Below are 24,703 nucleotides of genomic sequence, written 5' to 3' on the forward strand. Positions count from 1 at the left end.
ACTATAAAGTAATCGGCATCACGTCACTCTGTCCACTATAAAGTAATCGGCATCACGTCACTCTGTCCACTATAAAGTAATCGGCATCACGTCACTCTGTCCACTATAAAGTAATCGGCATCACGCCACTCTGTCCACTATAAAGTAATCGGCATCACGTCACTCTGTCCACTATAAAGTAATCGGCATCACGCCACTCTGTCCACTATAAAGTAATCGGCATCACGCCACTCTGTCCACTATAAAGTAATCGGCATCACGCCACTCTGTCCACTATAAAGTAATCGGCATCACGCCACTCTGTCCACTATAAAGTAATCGGCATCACGTCACTCTGTCCACTATAAAGTAATCGGCATCACGCCACTCTGTCCACTATAAAGTAATCGGCATCACGTCACTCTGTCCACTATAAAGTAATCGGCATCACGCCACTCTGTCCACTATAAAGTAATCGGCATCACGTCACTCTGTCCACTATAAAGTAATCGGCATCACGTCACTCTGTCCACTATAAAGTAATCGGCAACACGTCACTCTGTCCACTATAAAGTAATCGGCATCACGTCACTCTGTCCACTATAAAGTAATCGGCATCACGTCACTCTGTCCACTATAAAGTAATCGGCATCACGTCACTCTGTCCACTATAAAGTAATCGGCATCACGTCACTCTGTCCACTATAAAGTAATCGGCAACACGTCACTCTGTCCACTATAAAGTAATCGGCATCACGTCACTCTGTCCACTATAAAGTAATCGGCATCACGTCACTCTGTCCACTATAAAGTAATCGGCATCACGTCACTCTGTCCACTATAAAGTAATCGGCATCACGTCACTCTGTCCACTATAAAGTAATCGGCATCACGTCACTCTGTCCACTATAAAGTAATCGGCATCACGTCACTCTGTCCACTATAAAGTAATCGGCATCACGCCACTCTGTCCACTATAAAGTAATCGGCATCACGTCACTCTGTCCACTATAAAGTAATCGGCATCACGTCACTCTGTCCACTATAAAGTAATCGGCATCACGTCACTCTGTCCACTATAAAGTAATCGGCATCACGTCACTCTGTCCACTATAAAGTAATCGGCATCACGTCACTCTGTCCACTATAAAGTAATCGGCATCACGCCACTCTGTCCACTATAAAGTAATCGGCATCACGCCACACTGAACACTAACAATTAATTGGCATCACGCCACTCTGTCCACTATAAAATAGTCGGCATCACGCCACTCTGTACAAGATTAATTATTATTTCTACTTGATATTATTTAATAACTTAACCGCTGAAGGAATGAATGAGTTCTTAAACCGGTTTAGTCTACAACTAGGCATTCTAAGTCTTCTCCCCGATGGCAACATTACGAACTCAGAGTGCAGGACATGTGTTGTATCATACATAATCTTATTTGCCTCCCTTAATATAGATTTTTCATATAGGGTCTGCAGTAGAGGCTGACATTTTTTCGGGAATCCCACGGGTCACGGGATTCCCGTGGGATTCCTGCAGGATGGGAGTCATCTTTGCTATTAATCACGGGATTTGGACGGTACAGGATAAATGGTTAACGGGAGCAGACGGGAGCGGGAATCAACCAATAGCAAAGACGACAAAAAAAGAAAAAAGTAAATGCACCATTTTGTAGTTTCCTTTTAATACGCCTACAATGTAACGCAATTAAAAAATAACTACTCGACCCAGCCGTCCCAGAAGCCATCGGTGCTTTTTGTCATGGCTTACCGCCGGAATTCAAAGAGCAGTGATGGAGGGAGCTAACAGCCGCGGAGAAGTCGATGTGGCAGAAAATGATTTACAGCGCAAAGTCAGAAGTAATGACATGTCTATTAAGTTCACAGAACTGGTCGGAAAGTCTGAAATATTAATTAAGTTTATGAGAGTAGAATGTGACGGTGATAGCACGATGTACGCTGCTCGTAAGACATGCTTAGTCTTAGTCAAGTACGCAAGTGATTCAGGGACGAGCGGTCTGAAGAGGCACACTTGCAAGGCAAATTCGGGAAATAATCAGCCAAGCATCGCTTCGTTCATCAAGCGAAAATTGCCGTCAGGTGTCAAGTAAGTAAGTAAGTTTTTAACATGTAATTAAAAAAAACTATAAATGTAAACTATAAATGTATTGTTTACTCAACAATAAATGAGTAAAATGCAGCTTTATGTGCTGTCTGGGTTTATTAAACTATTGTAGACATGGTGTGAACTATGTACTGTTTTTCTTTTATTTGCTGTCTTCCATTTTCTGGAGAAAATCTAGAAACGGGCTCAGCAGCTGGTCTAAAACAGGATGGAGAGCAGATTAAATCAAATTCTATGTATTAACTAAGCACTAATTGAAGAAAAACAATATATGGGAGCGGTACAGGAGTGGGAGTCAGTTTAAACAGGAGCGGGATGGGAGTGGGAGTCAATTTACCAGGAGCGGGATGGGATGGGATTATTTTTTAAACTTTGGTCTGGGAGTGGGACGGGACAAGATTTCTTTCTATGGGAGTGGGACGGGACAGGAGTGAAAATCCACTCCCGTGTCATCCTCTAGTCTGCAGACAAAGGGGTTCTGTTCTGCCCATGACCTTCATGGCCGTTCGAGTAAGACGTCCGAGCCTAGCTTTCAAATGTACTGTTAAATTACCGTACCAGAGATGTATTCCATAAGATATCACATTCTCCAATACAGCCTGATAAAACAACATCATAATCCTGCTACTGACCCCATAAAGTCTCAGCCTTCTCAAAAAATACAGTCTTTGTTGTAGCCGAGTGCACAAGGTATCTATATGAGCCTGCCACGTAAGAGAACAGTCAATGTAAACACCCAGATATTTATAGGAGGACACTTGTGTGATAGGAACATCATGGATATAAATAGAGCTATGGTTTCCAATTGATTTTGGATCAAAAATCATCTCTTCAGTTTTCTTCACATTTACAATCAGGTGGTTAGCATCACACCACTCTAAAAACTGATTAATCTCAGAGCAGTAAGGCAAAATGTCTTGATCTTTATATAACAAACTAAGAATCGCAGTATCGTCACTAAATTTCACAATGTAATTGTTACTATTAATCCTCCCACAACTGTTTGTATACAATGTGAAGAGAACTGGGGAGCTCACACACCCTTGAGGGGCTCCTGTACTAATATCATGAGAGTCAGAGATCTTCCCATTAACCCTAACCCGTTGGGATCTCTGGGATTGATAAATAAATGTCTATCTCGGCGAGTATCCTAGTAAACATAGTTGGTTATGTCTTGAATGTAAATAGTTGAGAAAGAAAACGTATGTACAGTAGGCCTATGTATCAGTATATTGGTTCCGTACATTCGCTCTTAAAGTTAAAGCAGCCTAATATACACCTGCTGCTGTCTGAGTTTTTAATGTTTAAAAACACTCCCTGCTCTTGACTGAATAACTTTTGTTACTTTAATAAAGATTTATCTATGTTTAATTTATACAGTGAATATGCCGTGTTATTTTACATTTGATTTGCCTACTTTATTCAATTTTCTGTACCTAAAAACGTAGAATTTTCACTGGAAATTTTGGTTTCAAAACTGCCTCTTTTTCGCAAAAACAGTTTCATGGCTGGTTAAAAATATTTATGGCTGGTACATTTTCTGCAGTAAATGGCGATTGGCAGGTGTGGCAAAAAGTGAGTTTAGGCCCTGTATATATATTAGTTATTTGCAATGCCCAGGGACTATGGTGATGTGAGGGTCACCTGTGGTAGTACAACGGAAGCCTTGGCATGGAGGAGTGGGTTTCTGGCAGGAGTATCGTGATGGAGCAGTGCAGGATTCCTCCTCTCTGCCGTGATCATGACACGGCTCTCCTCCAAACTCAGACGGCTGGATAAGTGTGGCATAGCGGTACTGAAGATAAAGAGAGATAAAAATATTGATCAGCGAACATAAACCGAAGCTTAACTGCACCTGCTTGACATGCAAGAACAAACCTCATTGGTTCTTGCTGAAGCTCAAACGTGCTGTGTAACACAAGAATGAACCTCATTGGTTCTTGCTGAAGCTCAAATGTGCTGCGTAACACGAGAATGAACCTCTTTGGTTCTTGCAGAAGGTCAAACGTGCTGCGTAACACGAGAATGAACCTCATTGGTTCTTGCTGAAGCTCAAACGTGATGCGTAACACGAGAATGAACCTCATTGGTTCTTTCTGAAGCTCAAACGTGATGCGTAACACGAGAATGGACCTCATTGGTTCTTGCTGAAGCTCAAACGTGATGCGTAACACGAGAATGAACCTCATTGGTTCTTTCTGAAGCTCAAACGTGATGCGTAACACGAGAATGGACCTCATTGGTTCTTGCTGAAGCTCAAACGTGATGCGTAACACGAGAATGAACCTCATTGGTTCTTGCTGAAGCTCAAACGTGATGCATAACACGAGAATGAACCTCATTGGTTCTTTCTGAAGCTCAAACGTGATGCGTAACACGATAATGGACCTCATTGGTTCTTGCTGAAGCTCAAACGTGATGCGTAACACCAGAATGAACCTCATTGGTTCTTGCTGAAGCTCAAACGTGATGCGTAACACGAGAATGAACCTCATTGGTTCTTGCTGAAGTTCAAACGTACTGCGTAACACGAGAATTAACCTCATTGGTTCTCGCTGAAGCTCAAACGTGCTGTGTAACACGAGAATGAACCTCATTGGTTCTCGCTGAAGCTCAAACGTGCTGTGTAACACGAGAATGAACCTCATTGGTTCTTGCTGAAGCTCAAACGTGATGCGTAACACGAGAATGAACCTCATTGGTTCTTGCTGAAGCTCAAACGTGCTGTGTAACACGAGAATGAACCTCATTGGTTCTTGCTGAAGCTCAAACGTGCTGTGTAACACGAGAATGAACCTCATTGGTTCTTGCTGAAGCTCAAACGTGATGCGTAACACGAGAATGAACCTCATTGGTTCTTGCTGAAGCTCAAACGTGCTGCGTAACACGAGAATGAAGCTCATTGGTTCTTGCTGAAGCTCAAACGTACTGCGTAACACGAGAATGAACCTCATTGGTTCTTGCTGAAGCTCAAACGTGATGCGTAACACGAGAATGAACCTCATTGGTTCTTGCTGAAGCTCAAACGTGATGCGTAACACGAGAATGAACCTCATTGGTTCTTGCTGAAGCTCAAACGTGATGCGTAACACGAGAATAAACCTCATTGGTTCTTGCTGAAGCTCAAACGTGATGCGTAACACGAGAATTAACCTCATTGGTTCTTGCTGAAGCTCAAATTTGCTGCGTAACACGAGAATGAACCTCATTGGTTCTTGCTGAAGCTCAAACGTGATGCGTAACACGAGAATAAACCTCATTGGTTCTTGCTGAAGCTCAAACGTGATGCGTAACACGAGAATAAACCTCATTGGTTCTCGCTGAAGCTCAAACGTGATGCGTAACACGAGAATGAACCTCATTGGTTCTCGCTGAAGCTCAAACGTACTGCGTAACACGAGAATGAACCTCATTGGTTCTCGCTGAAGCTCAAACGTACTGCGTAACACGAGAATGAACCTCATTGCTTCTCGCTGAAGCTCAAACATGATGCGTAACACGAGAATGAATCTCATTGGTTCTTGCTGAAGCTCAAACGTGCTGTGTAACACGAGAATGAACCTCATTGGTTCTTGCTGAAGCTCAAAGGTGATGCGTAACACGAGAATGAACCTCATTGGTTCTTGCTGAAGCTCAAACGTGATGCGTAACACGAGAATGAACCTCATTGGTTCTTGCTGAAGCACAAACGTGCTGCGTAACACGAGAATGGACCTCATTGGTTCTTGCTGAAGCTCAAACGTACTGCGTAACACGAGAATGGACCTCATTGGTTCTTGCTGTAGATCAAACGTGCTGCGTAACACGAGAATGAACCTCATTGGTTCTTGCTGAAGATCAAACGTGCTGCGTAACACGAGAATGAACCTCATTGGTTCTTGCTGAAGCTCAAACGTGCTGCGTAACACGAGAATGGACCTCATTGGTTCTTGCTGAAGCTCAAACGTGCTGCGTAACACGAGAATGAACCTCATTGGTTCTTGCTGAAGCTCAAACGTACTGCGTAACACGAGAATGGACCTCATTGGTTCTTGCTGAAGCTCAAACGTGCTGCGTAACACGAGAATGAACCTCATTGGTTCTTGCTGAAGCTCAAACGTACTGCGTAACACGAGAATGGACCTCATTGGTTCTTGCTGAAGCTCAAACGTGCTGCGTAACACGAGAATGAACCTCATTGGTTCTTGCTGAAGCTCAAACGTACTGCGTAACACGAGAATGGACCTCATTGGTTCTTGCTGAAGCTCAAACGTACTGCGTAACACGAGAATGGACCTCATTGGTTCTTGCTGTAGATCAAACGTGCTGCGTAACACGAGAATGAACCTCATTGGTTCTTGCTGAAGCTCAAACGTGCTGCGTAACACGAGAATGGACCTCATTGGTTCTTGCTGAAGCTCAAACGTGCTGCGTAACACGAGAATGAACCTCATTGGTTCTTGCTGAAGCTCAAACGTGCTGCGTAACACGAGAATGGACCTCATTGGTTCTTGCTGAAGCTCAAACGTGCTGCGTAACACGAGAATGAACCTCATTGGTTCTTGCTGAAGCTCAAACGTGCTGCGTAACACGAGAATGGACCTCATTGGTTCTTGCTGTAGATCAAACGTGCTGCGTAACACGAGAATGAACCTCATTGGTTCTTGCTGAAGCTCAAACGTACTGCGTAACACGAGAATGGACCTCATTGGTTCTTGCTGAAGCTCAAACGTGCTGCGTAACACGAGAATGGACCTCATTGGTTCTTGCTGAAGCTCAAACGTACTGCGTAACACGAGAATGGACCTCATTGGTTCTTGCTGAAGCTCAAACGTGCTGCGTAACACGAGAATGGACCTCATTGGTTCTTGCTGAAGCTCAAACGTACTGCGTAACACGAGAATGGACCTCATTGGTTCTTGCTGAAGATCAAACGTGCTGCGTAACACGAGAATGAACCTCATTGGTTCTTGCTGAAGCTCAAACGTTCTGCGTAACACGAGAATGGACCTCATTGGTTCTTGCTGAAGCTCAAACGTGCTGCGTAACACGAGAATGGACCTCATTGGTTCTTGCTGAAGCTCAAACGTACTGCGTAACACGAGAATGGACCTCATTGGTTCTTGCTGAAGCTCAAACGTACTGCGTAACACGAGAATGGACCTCATTGGTTCTTGCTGAAGCTCAAACGTGCTGCGTAACACGAGAATGGACCTCATTGGTTCTTGCTGAAGCTCAAACGTACTGCGTAACACGAGAATGGACCTCATTGGTTCTTGCTGAAGATCAAACGTGCTGCGTAACACGAGAATGAACCTCATTGGTTCTTGCTGAAGCTCAAACGTGCTGCGTAACACGAGAATGGACCTCATTGGTTCTTGCTGAAGCTCAAACGTACTGCGTAACACGAGAATGGACCTCATTGGTTCTTGCTGAAGCTCAAACGTGCTGCGTAACACGAGAATGGACCTCATTGGTTCTTGCTGAAGCTCAAACGTACTGCGTAACACGAGAATGGACCTCATTGGTTCTTGCTGAAGCTCAAACGTGATGCGTAACACGAGAATGAACCTCATTGGTTCTTGCTGAAGCTCAAACGTACTGCGTAACACGAGAATGAACCTCATTGGTTCTTGCTGAAGCTCAAACGTGCTGCGTAACACGAGAATGGACCTCATTGGTTCTTGCTGAAGCTCAAAAGTGATGCGTAACACGAGAATGGACCTCATTGGTTCTTGCTGAAGCTCAAACGTACTGCGTAACACGAGAATGGACCTCATTGGTTCTTGCTGAAGCTCAAACGTGCTGCGTAACACGAGAATGGACCTCATTGGTTCTTGCTGAAGCTCAAACGTGATGCGTAACACGAGAATGAACCTCATTGGTTCTTGCTGAAGCTCAAACGTGCTGCGTAACACGAGAATGGACCTCATTGGTTCTTGCTGAAGCTCAAACGTACTGCGTAACACGAGAATGGACCTCATTGGTTCTTGCTGAAGCTCAAACATGCTGCGTAACACGAGAATGAACCTCAATGGTTCTCGCTGAAGCTCAAACGTGCTGCGTAACACGAGAATGGACCTCATTGGTTCTCGCTGAAGCTCATACGTGCTGCGTAACACGAGAATGAACCTCATTGGTTCTCGCTGAAGCTCAAACGTGCTGCGTAACATGAGAATGGACCTCATTGGTTCTTGCTGAAGCTCAAACGTGCTGCGTAACACGAGAATGAACCTCATTGGTTCTTGCTGAAGTTCAAACGTGATGCGTAACACGAGAATGAACCCCATTGGTTCTTGCTGAAGCTCAAACGTGCTGCGTAACATGAGAATGGACCTCATTGGTTCTTTTTGAAGCTCAAACGTGCTGCGTAACACGAGAATGGACCTCATTGGTTCTTGCTGAAGCTCAAACGTGATGCGTAACACGAGAATGAACCTCATTGGTTCTTGCAGACGCTCAAACGTGCTGCGTAACACGAGAATGGACCTCATTGGTTCTTGCTGAAGCTCAAACGTGCTGCGCAACACGAGAATGGACCTCATTGGTTCTTGCAGACGCTCAAACGTGCTGCGTAACACGAGAATGAACCCCATTGGTTCTTGCTGAAGCTCAAACGTGCAGCGTAACACGAGAATGAACCTCATTGGTTCTTGCAGACGCTCAAACGTGCTGCGTAACACGAGAATGGACCTCATTGGTTCTTGCTGAAGCTCAAACGTGCTGCGTAACACGAGAATGAACCTCATTGGTTCTTGCAGACGCTCAAACGTGCTGCTTAACACGAGAATGAACCCCATTGGTTCTTGCTGAAGCTCAAACGTGCTGCGTAACACGAGAATGAACCTCATTGGTTCTTGCAGACGCTCAAACGTGATGCGTAACACGAGAATGGACCTCATTGGTTCTTGCTGAAGCTCAAACGTGCTGCGTAACACGAGAATGAACCTCATTGGTTCTTGCTGAAGCTCAAACGTGATGCGTAACACGAGAATGGACCTCATTGGTTCTTGCTGAAGCTCATACGTGCTGCGTAACACGAGAATGAACCTCATTGGTTCTCGCTGAAGCTCAAACGTGCTGCGTAACACGAGAATGGACCTCATTGGTTCTTGCTGAAGCTCAAACGTGCTGCGTAACACGAGAATGAACCTCATTGGTTCTTGCTGAAGCTCAAACGTGATGCGTAACACGAGAATGAACCTCATTGGTTCTTGCTGAAGCTCAAACGTGCTGCGTAACATGAGAATGGACCTCATTGGTTCTTGCTGAAGCTCAAACGTGCTGCGTAACACGAGAATGGACCTCATTGGTTCTTGCTGAAGCTCAAACGTGATGCGTAACACGAGAATGAACCCCATTGGTTCTTGCTGAAGCTCAAACGTGCTGCGTAACACGAGAATGAACCTCATTGGTTCTTGCAGACGCTCAAACGTGCTGCATAACACGAGAATGGACCTCATTGGTTCTTGCTGAAGCTCAAACGTGCTGCGTAACACGAGAATGGACCTCATTTGTTCTTGCTGAAGCTCAAACGTACTGCGTAACACGAGAATGGACCTCATTGGTTCTTGCTGAAGCTCAAACGTGCTGCGTAACACGAGAATGGACCTCATTGGTTCTTGCTGAAGCTCAAACGTGCTGCGTAACACGAGAATGGACCTCATTGGTTCTTGCTGAAGCTCAAACGTGCTGCGTAACACGAGAATGGACCTCATTGGTTCTTGCTGAAGCTCAAACGTGATGCGTAACACGAGAATGAACCTCATTGGTTCTTGCAGAAGCTCAAACGTGATGCGTAACACGAGAATGGACCTCATTGGTTCTTGCTGAAGCTCAAACGTGATGCGTAACACGAGAATGAACCTCATTGGTTCTTGCTGAAGCTCAAACGTGCTGCGTAAAACGAGAATGAACCTCATTGGTTCTTTCTGAAGCTCAAACGTGCTGCGTAACACTAGAATGAACCTCATTGGTTCTCGCTGAAGCTCAAACGTGATGCGTAACACGAGAATGGACCTCATTGGTTCTAGCAGAATCACAAACGTGCTGCGTAACACGAGAATGAACCTCATTGGTTCTCGCTGAAGCTCAAACGTGATGCGTAACACGAGAATGAACCTCATTGGTTCTCGCTGAAGCTCAAACGTGAAGCTCAAACGTGATGCGTAACACGAGAATGAACCTCATTGGTTCTCGCTGAAGCTCAAACGTGATGCGTAACACGAGAATGAACCTCATTTGTTCTCGCTGAAGCTCAAACGTGCTGCGTAACACGAGAATGGACATCATTGGTTCTTGCTGAAGCTCAAACGTGATGCGTAACACGAGAATGGACATCATTGGTTCTTGCTGAAGCTCAAACGTGATGCGTAACACGAGAATGGACCTCATTGGTTCTTGCTGAAGTTCAAATGTGCTGCGTAACACGAGAATGGACCTCATTGGTTCTTGCTGAAGTTCAAATGTGCTGCGTAACACGAGAATGGACCTCATTGGTTCTTGCTGAAGCTCAAACGTGCTGCGTAACACGAGAATGGACCTCATTGGTTCTTGCTGAAGCTCAAACGTGCTGCGTAACACGAGAATGGACCTCATTGGTTCTTGCTGAAGTTCAAACGTGCCGCTTAACACGAGAATGGACCTCATTGGTTCTTGCTGAAGTTCAAATGTGCTGCGTAACACGAGAATGGACCTCATTGGTTCTTGCTGAAGTTCAAATGTGCTGCGTAACACGAGAATGGACCTCATTGGTTCTTGCTGAAGCTCAAACGTGCTGCGTAACACGAGAATGGACCTCATTGGTTCTTGCTGAAGCTCAAACGTGATGCGTAACACGAGAATGAACCTCATTGGTTCTTGCTGAAGCTCAAACGTGCTGCGTAACACGAGAATGAACCTCATTGGTTCTTGCTGAAGCTCAAACGTGCTGCGTAACACGAGAATGAACCTCATTGGTTCTTGCTGAAGCTCAAACGTGCTGCGTAACACGAGAATGGACCTCATTGGTTCTTGCTGAAGTTCAAATGTGCTGCGTAACACGAGAATGGACCTCATTGGTTCTTGCTGAAGCTCAAACGTGCTGCGTAACACGAGAATGGACCTCATTGGTTCTTGCTGAAGCTCAAACGTGCTGCGTAACACGAGAATGGACCTCATTGGTTCTTGCTGAAGTTCAAACGTGCCGCTTAACACGAGAATGGACCTCATTGGTTCTTGCTGAAGTTCAAATGTGCTGCGTAACACGAGAATGGACCTCATTGGTTCTTGCTGAAGTTCAAATGTGCTGCGTAACACGAGAATGGACCTCATTGGTTCTTGCTGAAGCTCAAACGTGCTGCGTAACACGAGAATGGACCTCATTGGTTCTTGCTGAAGCTCAAACGTGATGCGTAACACGAGAATGAACCTCATTGGTTCTTGCTGAAGCTCAAACGTGCTGCGTAACACGAGAATGAACCTCATTGGTTCTTGCTGAAGCTCAAACGTGCTGCGTAACACGAGAATGAACCTCATTGGTTCTTGCTGAAGCTCAAACGTGCTGCGAAAACACGAGAATGAACCTCATTGGTTCTCGCTGAAGCTCAAACGTGCTGCGTAACATGACAATGAACCTCATTGGTTCTCGCTGAAGCTCAAACGTGCTGCTTAACACGAGAATGAACCTCATTGGTTCTCGCTGAAGCTCAAACGTGCTGCGTAACACGAGAATGGACCTCATTGGTTCTTGCTGAAGCTCAAACGTGCTGCGTAACACGAGAATGGACCTCATTGGTTCTTGCTGAAGCTCAAACATGCTGCGTAACACGAGAATGGACCTCATTGGTTCTTGCTGAAGCTCAAACGTGCTGCGTAACACAAGAATGGACCTCATTGGTTCTCGCTGAAGCTCATACGTGCTGCGTAACACGAGAATGAACCTCATTGGTTCTCGCTGAAGCTCAAACGTGCTGCGTAACACGAGAATGGACCTCATTGGTTCTCGCTGAAGCTCAAACGTGCTGCGTAACATGAGAATGGACCTCATTGGTTCTTGCTGAAGCTCAAACGTGCTGCGTAACACGAGAATGAACCTCATTGGTTCTTGCTGAAGCTCAAACGTGATGCGTAACACGAGAATGAACCTCATTGGTTCTTGCTGAAGCTCAAACGTGCTGCGTAACATGAGAATGGACCTCATTGGTTCTTGCTGAAGCTCAAACGTGCTGCGTAACACGAGAATGAACCTCATTGGTTCTTGCTGAAGCTCAAACGTGATGCGTAACACGAGAATGAACCCCATTGGTTCTTGCTGAAGCTCAAACGTGCTGCGTAACACGAGAATGGACCTCATTGGTTCTTGCTGAAGCTCAAACGTGATGCGTAACACGAGAATGAACCTCATTGGTTCTTGCAGACGCTCAAACGTGCTGCGTAACACGAGAATGGACCTCATTGGTTCTTGCTGAAGCTCAAACGTGCTGCGTAACACGAGAATGAACCCCATTGGTTCTTGCTGAAGCTCAAACGTGCTGCGTAACACGAGAATGAACCCCATTGGTTCTTGCTGAAGCTCAAACGTGCTGCGTAACACGAGAATGAACCTCATTGGTTCTTGCAGACGCTCAAACGTACTGCGTAACACGAGAATGGACCTCATTGGTTCTTGCTGAAGCTCAAACGTGCTGCGCAACACGAGAATGGACCTCATTGGTTCTTGCAGACGCTCAAACGTGCTGCGTAACACGAGAATGAACCCCATTGGTTCTTGCTGAAGCTCAAACGTGCTGCGTAACACGAGAATGAACCTCATTGGTTCTTGCAGACGCTCAAACGTGCTGCGTAACACGAGAATGGACCTCATTGGTTCTTGCTGAAGCTCAAACGTGCTGCGCAACACGAGAATGGACCTCATTGGTTCTTGCTGAAGCTCAAACGTGATGCGTAACACGAGAATGGACCTCATTGGTTCTCGCTGAAGCTCATACGTGCTGCGTAACACGAGAATGAACCTCATTGGTTCTCGCTGAAGCTCAAACGTGCTGCGTAACACGAGAATGGACCTCATTGGTTCTCGCTGAAGCTCAAACGTGCTGCTTAACACGAGAATGAACCTCATTGGTTCTCGCTGAAGCTCAAACGTGCTGCGTAACATGAGAATGAACCTCATTGGTTCTTGCTGAAGCTCAAACGTGCTGCGTAACATGAGAATGAACCTCATTGATTCTCGCTGAAGCTCAAACGTGCTGCGTAACACGAGAATGAACCTCATTGGTTCTTGCTGAAGCTCAACCGTGCTGCGTAACACGAGAATGAACCTCATTGGTTCTTGCTGAAGCTCAACCGTGCTGCGTAACACGAGAATGAACCTCATTGGTTCTTGCTGAAGCTCAACCGTGCTGCGTAACACGAGAATGAACCTCATTGGTTCTTGCTGAAGCTCAAACGTGCTGCGTAACACGAGAATGAACCTCATTGGTTCTCGCTGAAGCTCAAACGTGCTGCGTAACACGAGAATGAAGCTCATTGGTTCTTGCTGAAGCTCAAACGTGCTGCGTAACACGAGAATGAACCTCATTGGTTCTCGCTGAAGCTCAAACGTGATGCGTAACACGAGAATGGACCTCATTGGTTCTCGCTGAAGCTCAAACGTGATGCGTAACACGAGAATGAACCTCATTGGTTCTCGCTGAAGCTCAAAAGTGATGCGTAACACGAGAATGGACCTCATTGGTTCTTGCAGAAGCTCAAACGTGCTGCGTAACACGAGAATGAACCTCATTGGTTCTCGCTGAAGCTCAAACGTGATGCGTAACACGAGAATGAACCTCATTGGTTCTCGCTGAAGCTCAAACGTGATGCGTAACACGAGAATGAACCTCATTGGTTCTCGCTGAAGCTCAAACGTGCTGCGTAACACGAGAATGGACATCATTGGTTCTTGCTGAAGCTCAAACGTGATGCGTAACACGAAAATGGACCTCATTGGTTCTTGCTGAAGCTCAAACGTGCTGCGTAACACGAGAATGGACCTCATTGGTTTTTGCTGAAGTTCAAATGTGCTGCGTAACAAGAGAATGGACATCATTGGTTCTTGCTGAAGCTCAAACGTGCTGCGTAACACGAGAATGGACCTCATTGGTTCTTGCTGAAGCTCAAATGTGCTGCGTAACACGAGAATGGACATCATTGGTTCTTGCTGAAGCTCAAACGTGATGCGTAACACGAGAATGGACATCATTGGTTCTTGCTGAAGTTCAAATGTGCTGCGTAACACGAGAATGGACCTCATTGGTTCTTGCTGAAGCTCAAACGTGCTGCGTAACACGAGAATGAACCCCATTGGTTCTTGCTGAAGTTCAAATGTGCTGCGTAACACGAGAATGGACCTCATTGGTTCTTGCAGAAGCTCAAACGTGCTGCGTAACACGAGAATGGACCTCATTGGTACTTGCTGAAGTTCAAATGTGCTGCGTAACACGAGAATGAACCTCATTGGTTCTTGCTGAAGCTCAAACGTGCTGCGTAACACGAGAATGGACCTCATTGGTTCTTGCTGAAGCTCAAACGTGCTGCGTAACACGAGAATGGACCTCATTGGTTCTTGCTGAAGTTCAAACGTGCTGCTTAACACGAGAATGGACCTCATTGGTTCTTGCTGAAGCTCAAACGTGCTGCGTAACACGAGAATGGACCTCATTGGTTCTTGCTGAAGCTCAAACGTGCTGCGTAACACGAGAATGGACCTCATTGGTTCTTGCAGAAGCTCAAACGTGCTGCGTAACACGAGAATGAACCTCATTGGTTCTCGCTGAAGCTCAAACGTGATGCGTAACACGAGAATGAACCTCATTGGTTCTCGCTGAAGCTCAAACGTGATGCGTAACACGAGAATGAACCTCATTGGTTCTCGCTGAAGCTCAAACGTGCTGCGTAACACGAGAATGGACATCATTGGTTCTTGCTGAAGCTCAAACGTGATGCGTAACACGAGAATGGACATCATTGGTTCTTGCTGAAGTTCAAATGTGCTGCGTAACACGAGAATGGACCTCATTGGTTCTTGCTGAAGCTCAAACGTGCTGCGTAACACGAGAATGGACCTCATTGGTTCTTGCTGAAGTTCAAATGTGCTGCGTAACACGAGAATGGACCTCATTGGTTCTTGCTGAAGCTCAAACGTGCTGCGTAACACGAGAATGGACCTCATTGGTTCTTGCTGAAGTTCAAATGTGCTGCGTAACACGAGAATGGACATTATTGGTTCTTGCTGAAGCTCAAACGTGCTGCGTAACACGAGAATGGACCTCATTGGTTCTTGCTGAAGCTCAAATGTGCTGCGTAACACGAGAATGGACATCATTGGTTCTTGCTGAAGCTCAAACGTGATGCGTAACACGAGAATGGACATCATTGGTTCTTGCTGAAGTTCAAATGTGCTGCGTAACACGAGAATGGACCTCATTGGTTCTTGCTGAAGCTCAAACGTGCTGCGTAACACGAGAATGAACCCCATTGGTTCTTGCTGAAGTTCAAATGTGCTGCGTAACACGAGAATGGACCTCATTGGTTCTTGCAGAAGCTCAAACGTGCTGCGTAACACGAGAATGGACCTCATTGGTACTTGCTGAAGTTCAAATGTGCTGCGTAACACGAGAATGAACCTCATTGGTTCTTGCTGAAGCTCAAACGTGCTGCGTAACACGAGAATGGACCTCATTGGTTCTTGCTGAAGCTCAAACGTGCTGCGTAACACGAGAATGGACCTCATTGGTTCTTGCTGAAGTTCAAACGTGCTGCTTAACACGAGAATGGACCTCATTGGTTCTTGCTGAAGCTCAAACGTGCTGCGTAACACGAGAATGGACCTCATTGGTTCTTGCTGAAGCTCAAACGTGCTGCGTAACACGAGAATGGACCTCATTGGTTCTTGCAGAAGCTCAAACGTGCTGCGTAACACGAGAATGAACCTCATTGGTTCTCGCTGAAGCTCAAACGTGATGCGTAACACGAGAATGAACCTCATTGGTTCTCGCTGAAGCTCAAACGTGATGCGTAACACGAGAATGAACCTCATTGGTTCTCGCTGAAGCTCAAACGTGCTGCGTAACACGAGAATGGACATCATTGGTTCTTGCTGAAGCTCAAACGTGATGCGTAACACGAGAATGGACATCATTGGTTCTTGCTGAAGTTCAAATGTGCTGCGTAACACGAGAATGGACCTCATTGGTTCTTGCTGAAGCTCAAACGTGCTGCGTAACACGAGAATGGACCTCATTGGTTCTTGCTGAAGTTCAAATGTGCTGCGTAACACGAGAATGGACATCATTGGTTCTTGCTGAAGCTCAAACGTGCTGCGTAACACGAGAATGGACCTCATTGGTTCTTGCTGAAGCTCAAATGTGCTGCGTAACACGAGAATGGACATCATTGGTTCTTGCTGAAGCTCAAACGTGATGCGTAACACGAGAATGAACCTCATTGGTTCTCGCTGAAGCTCAAACGTGCTGCGTAACACGAGAATGGACATCATTGGTTCATGCTGAAGCTCAAACGTGATGCGTAACACGAGAATGGACATCATTGGTTCTTGCTGAAGTTCAAATGTGCTGCGTAACACGAGAATGGACCTCATTGGTTCTTGCTGAAGCTCAAACGTGCTGCGTAACACGAGAATGGACCTCATTGGTTCTTGCTGAAGCTCAAACGTGCTGCGTAACACGAGAATGGACCTCATTGGTTCTTGCTGAAGTTCAAATGTGCTGCGTAACACGAGAATGGACCTCATTGGTTCTTGCTGAAGTTCAAATGTGCTGCGTAACACGAGAATGGACCTCATTGGTTCTTGCTGAAGCTCAAACGTGCTGCGTAACACGAGAATGGACCTCATTAGTTCTTGCTGAAGCTCAAACGTGATGCGTAACACGAGAATGAACCTCATTGGTTCTTGCTGAAGCTCAAACGTGCTGCGTAACACGAGAATGAACCTCATTGGTTCTTGCTGAAGCTCAAACGTGCTGCGTAACACGAGAATGAACCTCATTGGTTCTTGCTGAAGCTCAAACGTGCTGCGAAAACACGAGAATGAACCTCATTGGTTCTCGCTGAAGCTCAAACGTGCTGCGTAACATGACAATGAACCTCATTGGTTCTCGCTGAAGCTCAAACGTGCTGCTTAACACGAGAATGAACCTCATTGGTTCTCGCTGAAGCTCAAACGTGCTGCGTAACACGAGAATGGACCTCATTGGTTCTTGCTGAAGCTCAAACGTGCTGCGTAACACGAGAATGGACCTCATTGGTTCTTGCTGAAGCTCAAACATGCTGCGTAACACGAGAATGGACCTCATTGGTTCTTGCTGAAGCTCAAACGTGCTGCGTAACACAAGAATGGACCTCATTGGTTCTCGCTGAAGCTCATACGTGCTGCGTAACACGAGAATGAACCTCATTGGTTCTCGCTGAAGCTCAAACGTGCTGCGTAACACGAGAATGGACCTCATTGGTTCTCGCTGAAGCTCATACGTGCTGCGTAACACGAGAATGAACCTCATTGGTTCTCGCTGAAGCTCAAACGTGCTGCGTAACATGAGAATGGACCTCATTGGTTCTCGCTGAAGCTCAAACGTGCTGCGTAACACGAGAATGAACCTCATTGGTTCTTGCTGAAGCTCAAACGTGATGCGTAACACGAGAATGAACCTCATTGGTTCTTGCTGAAGCTCAAACGTGCTGCGTAACATGAGAATGGACCTCATTGGTTCTTGCTGAAGCTCAAACGTGCTGCGTAACACGAGAATGAACCTCATTGGTTCTTGCTGAAGCTCAAACGTGATGCGTAACACGAGAATGAACCCCATTGGTTCTTGCTGAAGCTCAAACGTGCTGCGTAACACGAGAATGGACCTCATTGGTTCTTGCTGAAGCTCAAACGTGATGCGTAACACGAGAATGAACCTCATTGGTTCTTGCAGACGCTCAAACGTGCTGCGTAACACGAGAATGGACCTCATTGGTTCTTGCTGAAGCTCAAACGTGCTGCGTAACACGAGAATGAACCCCATTGGTTCTTGCTGAAGCTCAAACGTGCTGCGTAACACGAGAATGAACCCCATTGGTTCTTGCTGAAGCTCAAACGTGCTGCGTAACACGAGAATGAACCTCATTGGTTCTTGCAGACGCTCAAACGTACTGCGTAACACGAGAATGGACCTCATTGGTTCTTGCTGAAGCTCAAACGTGCTGCGCAACACGAGAATGGACCTCATTGGTTCTTGCAGACGCTCAAACGTGCTGCGTAACACGAGAATGAACCCCATTGGTTCTTGCTGAAGCTCAAACGTGCTGCGTAACACGAGAATGAACCTCATTGGTTCTTGCAGACGCTCAAACGTGCTGCGTAACACGAGAATGGACCTCATTGGTTCTTGCTGAAGCTCAAACGTGCTGCGCAACACGAGAATGGACCTCATTGGTTCTTGCTGAAGCTCAAACGTGATGCGTAACACGAGAATGGACCTCATTGGTTCTCGCTGAAGCTCATACGTGCTGCGTAACACGAGAATGAACCTCATTGGTTCTCGCTGAAGCTCAAACGTGCTGCGTAACACGAGAATGGACCTCATTGGTTCTCGCTGAAGCTCAAACGTGCTGCTTAACACGAGAATGAACCTCATTGGTTCTCGCTGAAGCTCAAACGTGCTGCGTAACATGAGAATGAACCTCATTGGTTCTTGCTGAAGCTCAAACGTGCTGCGTAACATGAGAATGAACCTCATTGATTCTCGCTGAAGCTCAAACGTGCTGCGTAACACGAGAATGAACCTCATTGGTTCTTGCTGAAGCTCAAACGTGCTGCGTAACACGAGAATGAACCTCATTGGTTCTTGCTGAAGCTCAAACGTGCTGCGTAACACGAGAATGAACCTCATTGGTTCTCGCTGAAGCTCAAACGTGCTGCGTAACACGAGAATGAAGCTCATTGGTTCTTGCTGAAGCTCAAACGTGCTGCGTAACACGAGAATGAACCTCATTGGTTCTCGCTGAAGCTCAAACGTGATGCGTAACACGAGAATGGACCTCATTGGTTCTCGCTGAAGCTCAAACGTGATGCGTAACACGAGAATGAACCTCATTGGTTCTCGCTGAAGCTCAAAAGTGATGCGTAACACGAGAATGGACCTCATTGGTTCTTGCAGAAGCTCAAACGTGCTGCGTAACACGAGAATGAACCTCATTGGTTCTCGCTGAAGCTCAAACGTGATGCGTAACACGAGAATGAACCTCATTGGTTCTCGCTGAAGCTCAAACGTGATGCGTAACACGAGAATGAACCTCATTGGTTCTCGCTGAAGCTCAAACGTGCTGCGTAACACGAGAATGGACATCATTGGTTCTTGCTGAAGCTCAAACGTGATGCGTAACACGAAAATGGACCTCATTGGTTCTTGCTGAAGCTCAAACGTGCTGCGTAACACGAGAATGGACCTCATTGGTTTTTGCTGAAGTTCAAATGTGCTGCGTAACAAGAGAATGGACATCATTGGTTCTTGCTGAAGCTCAAACGTGCTGCGTAACACGAGAATGGACCTCATTGGTTCTTGCTGAAGCTCAAATGTGCTGCGTAACACGAGAATGGACATCATTGGTTCTTGCTGAAGCTCAAACGTGATGCGTAACACGAGAATGGACATCATTGGTTCTTGCTGAAGTTCAAATGTGCTGCGTAACACGAGAATGGACCTCATTGGTTCTTGCTGAAGCTCAAACGTGCTGCGTAACACGAGAATGAACCCCATTGGTTCTTGCTGAAGTTCAAATGTGCTGCGTAACACGAGAATGGACCTCATTGGTTCTTGCAGAAGCTCAAACGTGCTGCGTAACACGAGAATGGACCTCATTGGTACTTGCTGAAGTTCAAATGTGCTGCGTAACACGAGAATGAACCTCATTGGTTTCATGCTGAAGCTCAAACGTGCTGCGTAACACGAGAATGGACCTCATTGGTTCTTGCTGAAGCTCAAACGTGCTGCGTAACACGAGAATGGACCTCATTGGTTCTTGCTGAAGTTCAAACGTGCTGCTTAACACGAGAATGGACCTCATTGGTTCTTGCTGAAGCTCAAACGTGCTGCGTAACACGAGAATGGACCTCATTGGTTCTTGCTGAAGCTCAAACGTGCTGCGTAACACGAGAATGGACCTCATTGGTTCTTGCAGAAGCTCAAACGTGCTGCGTAACACGAGAATGAACCTCATTGGTTCTCGCTGAAGCTCAAACGTGATGCGTAACACGAGAATGAACCTCATTGGTTCTCGCTGAAGCTCAAACGTGATGCGTAACACGAGAATGAACCTCATTGGTTCTCGCTGAAGCTCAAACGTGCTGCGTAACACGAGAATGGACATCATTGGTTCTTGCTGAAGCTCAAACGTGATGCGTAACACGAGAATGGACATCATTGGTTCTTGCTGAAGTTCAAATGTGCTGCGTAACACGAGAATGGACCTCATTGGTTCTTGCTGAAGCTCAAACGTGCTGCGTAACACGAGAATGGACCTCATTGGTTCTTGCTGAAGTTCAAATGTGCTGCGTAACACGAGAATGGACCTCATTGGTTCTTGCTGAAGCTCAAACGTGCTGCGTAACACGAGAATGGACCTCATTGGTTCTTGCTGAAGTTCAAATGTGCTGCGTAACACGAGAATGGACATTATTGGTTCTTGCTGAAGCTCAAACGTGCTGCGTGACACGAGAATGGACCTCATTGGTTCTTGCTGAAGCTCAAATGTGCTGCGTAACACGAGAATGGACATCATTGGTTCTTGCTGAAGCTCAAACGTGATGCGTAACACGAGAATGGACATCATTGGTTCTTGCTGAAGTTCAAATGTGCTGCGTAACACGAGAATGGACCTCATTGGTTCTTGCTGAAGCTCAAACGTGCTGCGTAACACGAGAATGAACCCCATTGGTTCTTGCTGAAGTTCAAATGTGCTGCGTAACACGAGAATGGACCTCATTGGTTCTTGCAGAAGCTCAAACGTGCTGCGTAACACGAGAATGGACCTCATTGGTACTTGCTGAAGTTCAAATGTGCTGCGTAACACGAGAATGAACCTCATTGGTTCTTGCTGAAGCTCAAACGTGCTGCGTAACACGAGAATGGACCTCATTGGTTCTTGCTGAAGCTCAAACGTGCTGCGTAACACGAGAATGGACCTCATTGGTTCTTGCTGAAGTTCAAACGTGCTGCTTAACACGAGAATGGACCTCATTGGTTCTTGCTGAAGCTCAAACGTGCTGCGTAACACGAGAATGGACCTCATTGGTTCTTGCTGAAGCTCAAACGTGCTGCGTAACACGAGAATGGACCTCATTGGTTCTTGCAGAAGCTCAAACGTGCTGCGTAACACGAGAATGAACCTCATTGGTTCTCGCTGAAGCTCAAACGTGATGCGTAACACGAGAATGAACCTCATTGGTTCTCGCTGAAGCTCAAACGTGATGCGTAACACGAGAATGAACCTCATTGGTTCTCGCTGAAGCTCAAACGTGCTGCGTAACACGAGAATGGACATCATTGGTTCTTGCTGAAGCTCAAACGTGATGCGTAACACGAGAATGGACATCATTGGTTCTTGCTGAAGTTCAAATGTGCTGCGTAACACGAGAATGGACCTCATTGGTTCTTGCTGAAGCTCAAACGTGCTGCGTAACACGAGAATGGACCTCATTGGTTCTTGCTGAAGTTCAAATGTGCTGCGTAACACGAGAATGGACATCATTGGTTCTTGCTGAAGCTCAAACGTGCTGCGTAACACGAGAATGGACCTCATTGGTTCTTGCTGAAGCTCAAATGTGCTGCGTAACACGAGAATGGACATCATTGGTTCTTGCTGAAGCTCAAACGTGATGCGTAACACGAGAATGAACCTCATTGGTTCTCGCTGAAGCTCAAACGTGCTGCGTAACACGAGAATGGACATCATTGGTTCATGCTGAAGCTCAAACGTGATGCGTAACACGAGAATGGACATCATTGGTTCTTGCTGAAGTTCAAATGTGCTGCGTAACACGAGAATGGACCTCATTGGTTCTTGCTGAAGCTCAAACGTGCTGCGTAACACGAGAATGGACCTCATTGGTTCTTGCTGAAGTTCAAATGTGCTGCGTAACACGAGAATGGACATCATTGGTTCTTGCTGAAGCTCAAACGTGCTGCGTAACACGAGAATGGACCTCATTGGTTCTTGCTGAAGCTCAAATGTGGTGCGTAACACGAGAATGGACATCATTGGTTCTTGCTGAAGCTCAAACGTGATGCGTAACACGAGAATCGACATCATTGGTTCTTGCTGAAGTTCAAATGTGCTGCGTAACACGAGAATGAACCCAATTGGTTCTTGCTGAAGTTCAAATGTGCTGCGTAACACGAGAATGGACCTCATTGGTTCTTGCTGAAGCTCAAAAGTGCTGCGTAACACGAGAATGAACCCAATTGGTTCTTGCTGAAGTTCAAATGTGCTGCGTAACACGAGAATGGACCTCATTGGTTCTTGCAGAAGCTCAAACGTGCTGCGTAACACGAGAATGGACCTCATTGGTACTTGCTGAAGTTCAAATGTGCTGCGTAACACGAGAATGAACCTCATTGGTTCTTGCTGAAGCTCAAACGTGCTGCGTAACACGAGAATGGACCTCATTGGTTCTTGCTGAAGCTCAAACGTGCTGCGTAACACGAGAATGGACCTCATTGGTTCTTGCTGAAGTTCAAACGTGCTGCTTAACACGAGAATGGACTTCATTGGTTCTTGCTGAAGCTCAAACGTGCTGCGTAACACGAGAATGGACCTCATTGGTTCTTGCTGAAGCTCAAACGTGCTGCGTAACACGAGAATGGACCTCATTGGTTCTTGCTGAAGTTCAAACGTGCTGCTTAACACGAGAATGGACCTCATTGGTTCTTGCTGAAGTTCAAATGTGCTGCGTAACACGAGAATGGACCTCATTGTTCTTGCTGAAGCTCAAACGTGCTGCGTAACACGAGAATGGACCTCATTGGTTCTTGCTGAAGCTCAAACGTGCTGCGTAACACGAGAATGGACCTCATTGGTTCTTGCTGAAGTTCAAACGTGCTGCTTAACACGAGAATGGACCTCATTGGTTCTTGCTGAAGTTCAAATGTGCTGCGTAACACGAGAATGGACCTCATTGTTCTTGCTGAAGCTCAAACGTGCTGCGTAACACGAGAATGGACCTCATTGGTTCTTGCTAAAGTTCAAACGTGCTGCTTAACACGAGAATGGACCTCATTGGTTCTCGCTGAAGCTCAAACGTGATGCGTAACACGAGAATGGACCTCATTGGTTCTCGCTGAAGCTCAAACGTGATGTGTAACACGAGAATGGACCTCATTGGTTCTTGCTGAAGCTCAAACGTGCTGCGTAACACGAGAATGGACCTCATTGGTTCTTGCTGAAGTTCAAACGTGCTGCTTAACACGAGAATGGACCTCATTGGTTCTTGCTGAAGTTCAAATGTGCTGCGTAACACGAGAATCGACCTCATTGGGTCTTGCTGAAGTTCAAACGTGCTGCTTAACACGAGAATGAACCTCATTGGTTCTTGCTGAAGTTCAAACGTGCTGCTTAACACGAGAATGGACCTCATTGGTTCTTGCTGAAGTTCAAATGTGCTGCGTAACACGAGAATCGACCTCATTGGTTCTTGCTGAAGTTCAAACGTGCTGCTTAACACGAGAATGGACCTCATTGGTTCTTGCTGAAGCTCAAATGTGCTGCGTAACACGAGAATCGACCTCATTGGTTCTTGCTGAAGTTCAAACGTGCTGCTTAACACGAGAATGGACCTCATTGGTTCTTGCTGAAGTTCAAAAGTGCTGCGTAACACGAGAATGAACCTCATTGGTTCTTGCTGAAGCTCAAACGTGCTGCGTAACACGAGAATGAACCTCATTGGTTCTTGCTGAAGCTCAAAAGTGCTGCGTAACACGAGAATGAACCTCATTGGTTCTTGCTGAAGCTCAAACGTGCTGCGTAACACGAGAATGAACCTCATTGGTTCTTGCTGAAGCTCAAACGTGCTGCTTAACACGAGAATGAACCTCATTGGTTCTTGCTGAAGTTCAAACGTGCTTCTTAACACGAGAATGGACCTCATTGGTTCTTGCTGAAGTTCAAACGTGCTGCTTAACACGAGAATGGACCTCATTGGTTCTTGCTGAAGTTCAAATGTGCTGCGTAACACGAGAATCGACCTCATTGGTTCTTGCTGAAGTTCAAACGTGCTGCGTAACACGAGAATGGACCTCATTGGTTCTTGCTGAAGCTCAAACGTGCTGCGTAACACGAGAATGGACCTCATTGGTTCTTGCTGAAGCTCAAACGTGCTGCGTAACACGAGAATGAACCTCATTGGTTCTTGCTGAAGCTCAAACGTGATGTGTCACACGAGAATGAACCTCATTGGTTCTTGCTGAAGCTCAAAAGTGCTGCGTAACACGAGAATGAACCTCATTGGTTTTTACAGAAGCTCAAACGTGCTGCGTAACACCAAAATGAACCTCATTGGTTCTTGCTGAAGCTCAAACGTGTAGCTTCGTTAAT

General features: G+C 46.1%; 1 protein-coding gene across 1 annotated transcript in view; it reads right to left on the reverse strand.

The window, feature by feature from the left end:
- Positions 1-24,703, reverse strand: part of c8b (complement component 8, beta polypeptide) — a 97,649-nt gene that overhangs the window by 17,258 nt on the left and 55,688 nt on the right. The window contains 1 exon segment of the mRNA XM_056265837.1: positions 3,758-3,908. Coding sequence (XP_056121812.1) covers positions 3,758-3,908 — 151 coding nt within the window.

The sequence above is a fragment of the Rhinichthys klamathensis genome, unplaced genomic scaffold (genome assembly GCF_029890125.1).
Source record: "Rhinichthys klamathensis goyatoka isolate OS25496 unplaced genomic scaffold, OSU_Roscu_1.1 h1tg000011l_1, whole genome shotgun sequence".
In the NCBI taxonomy this organism is placed as follows: domain Eukaryota; kingdom Metazoa; phylum Chordata; class Actinopteri; order Cypriniformes; family Leuciscidae; genus Rhinichthys; species Rhinichthys klamathensis.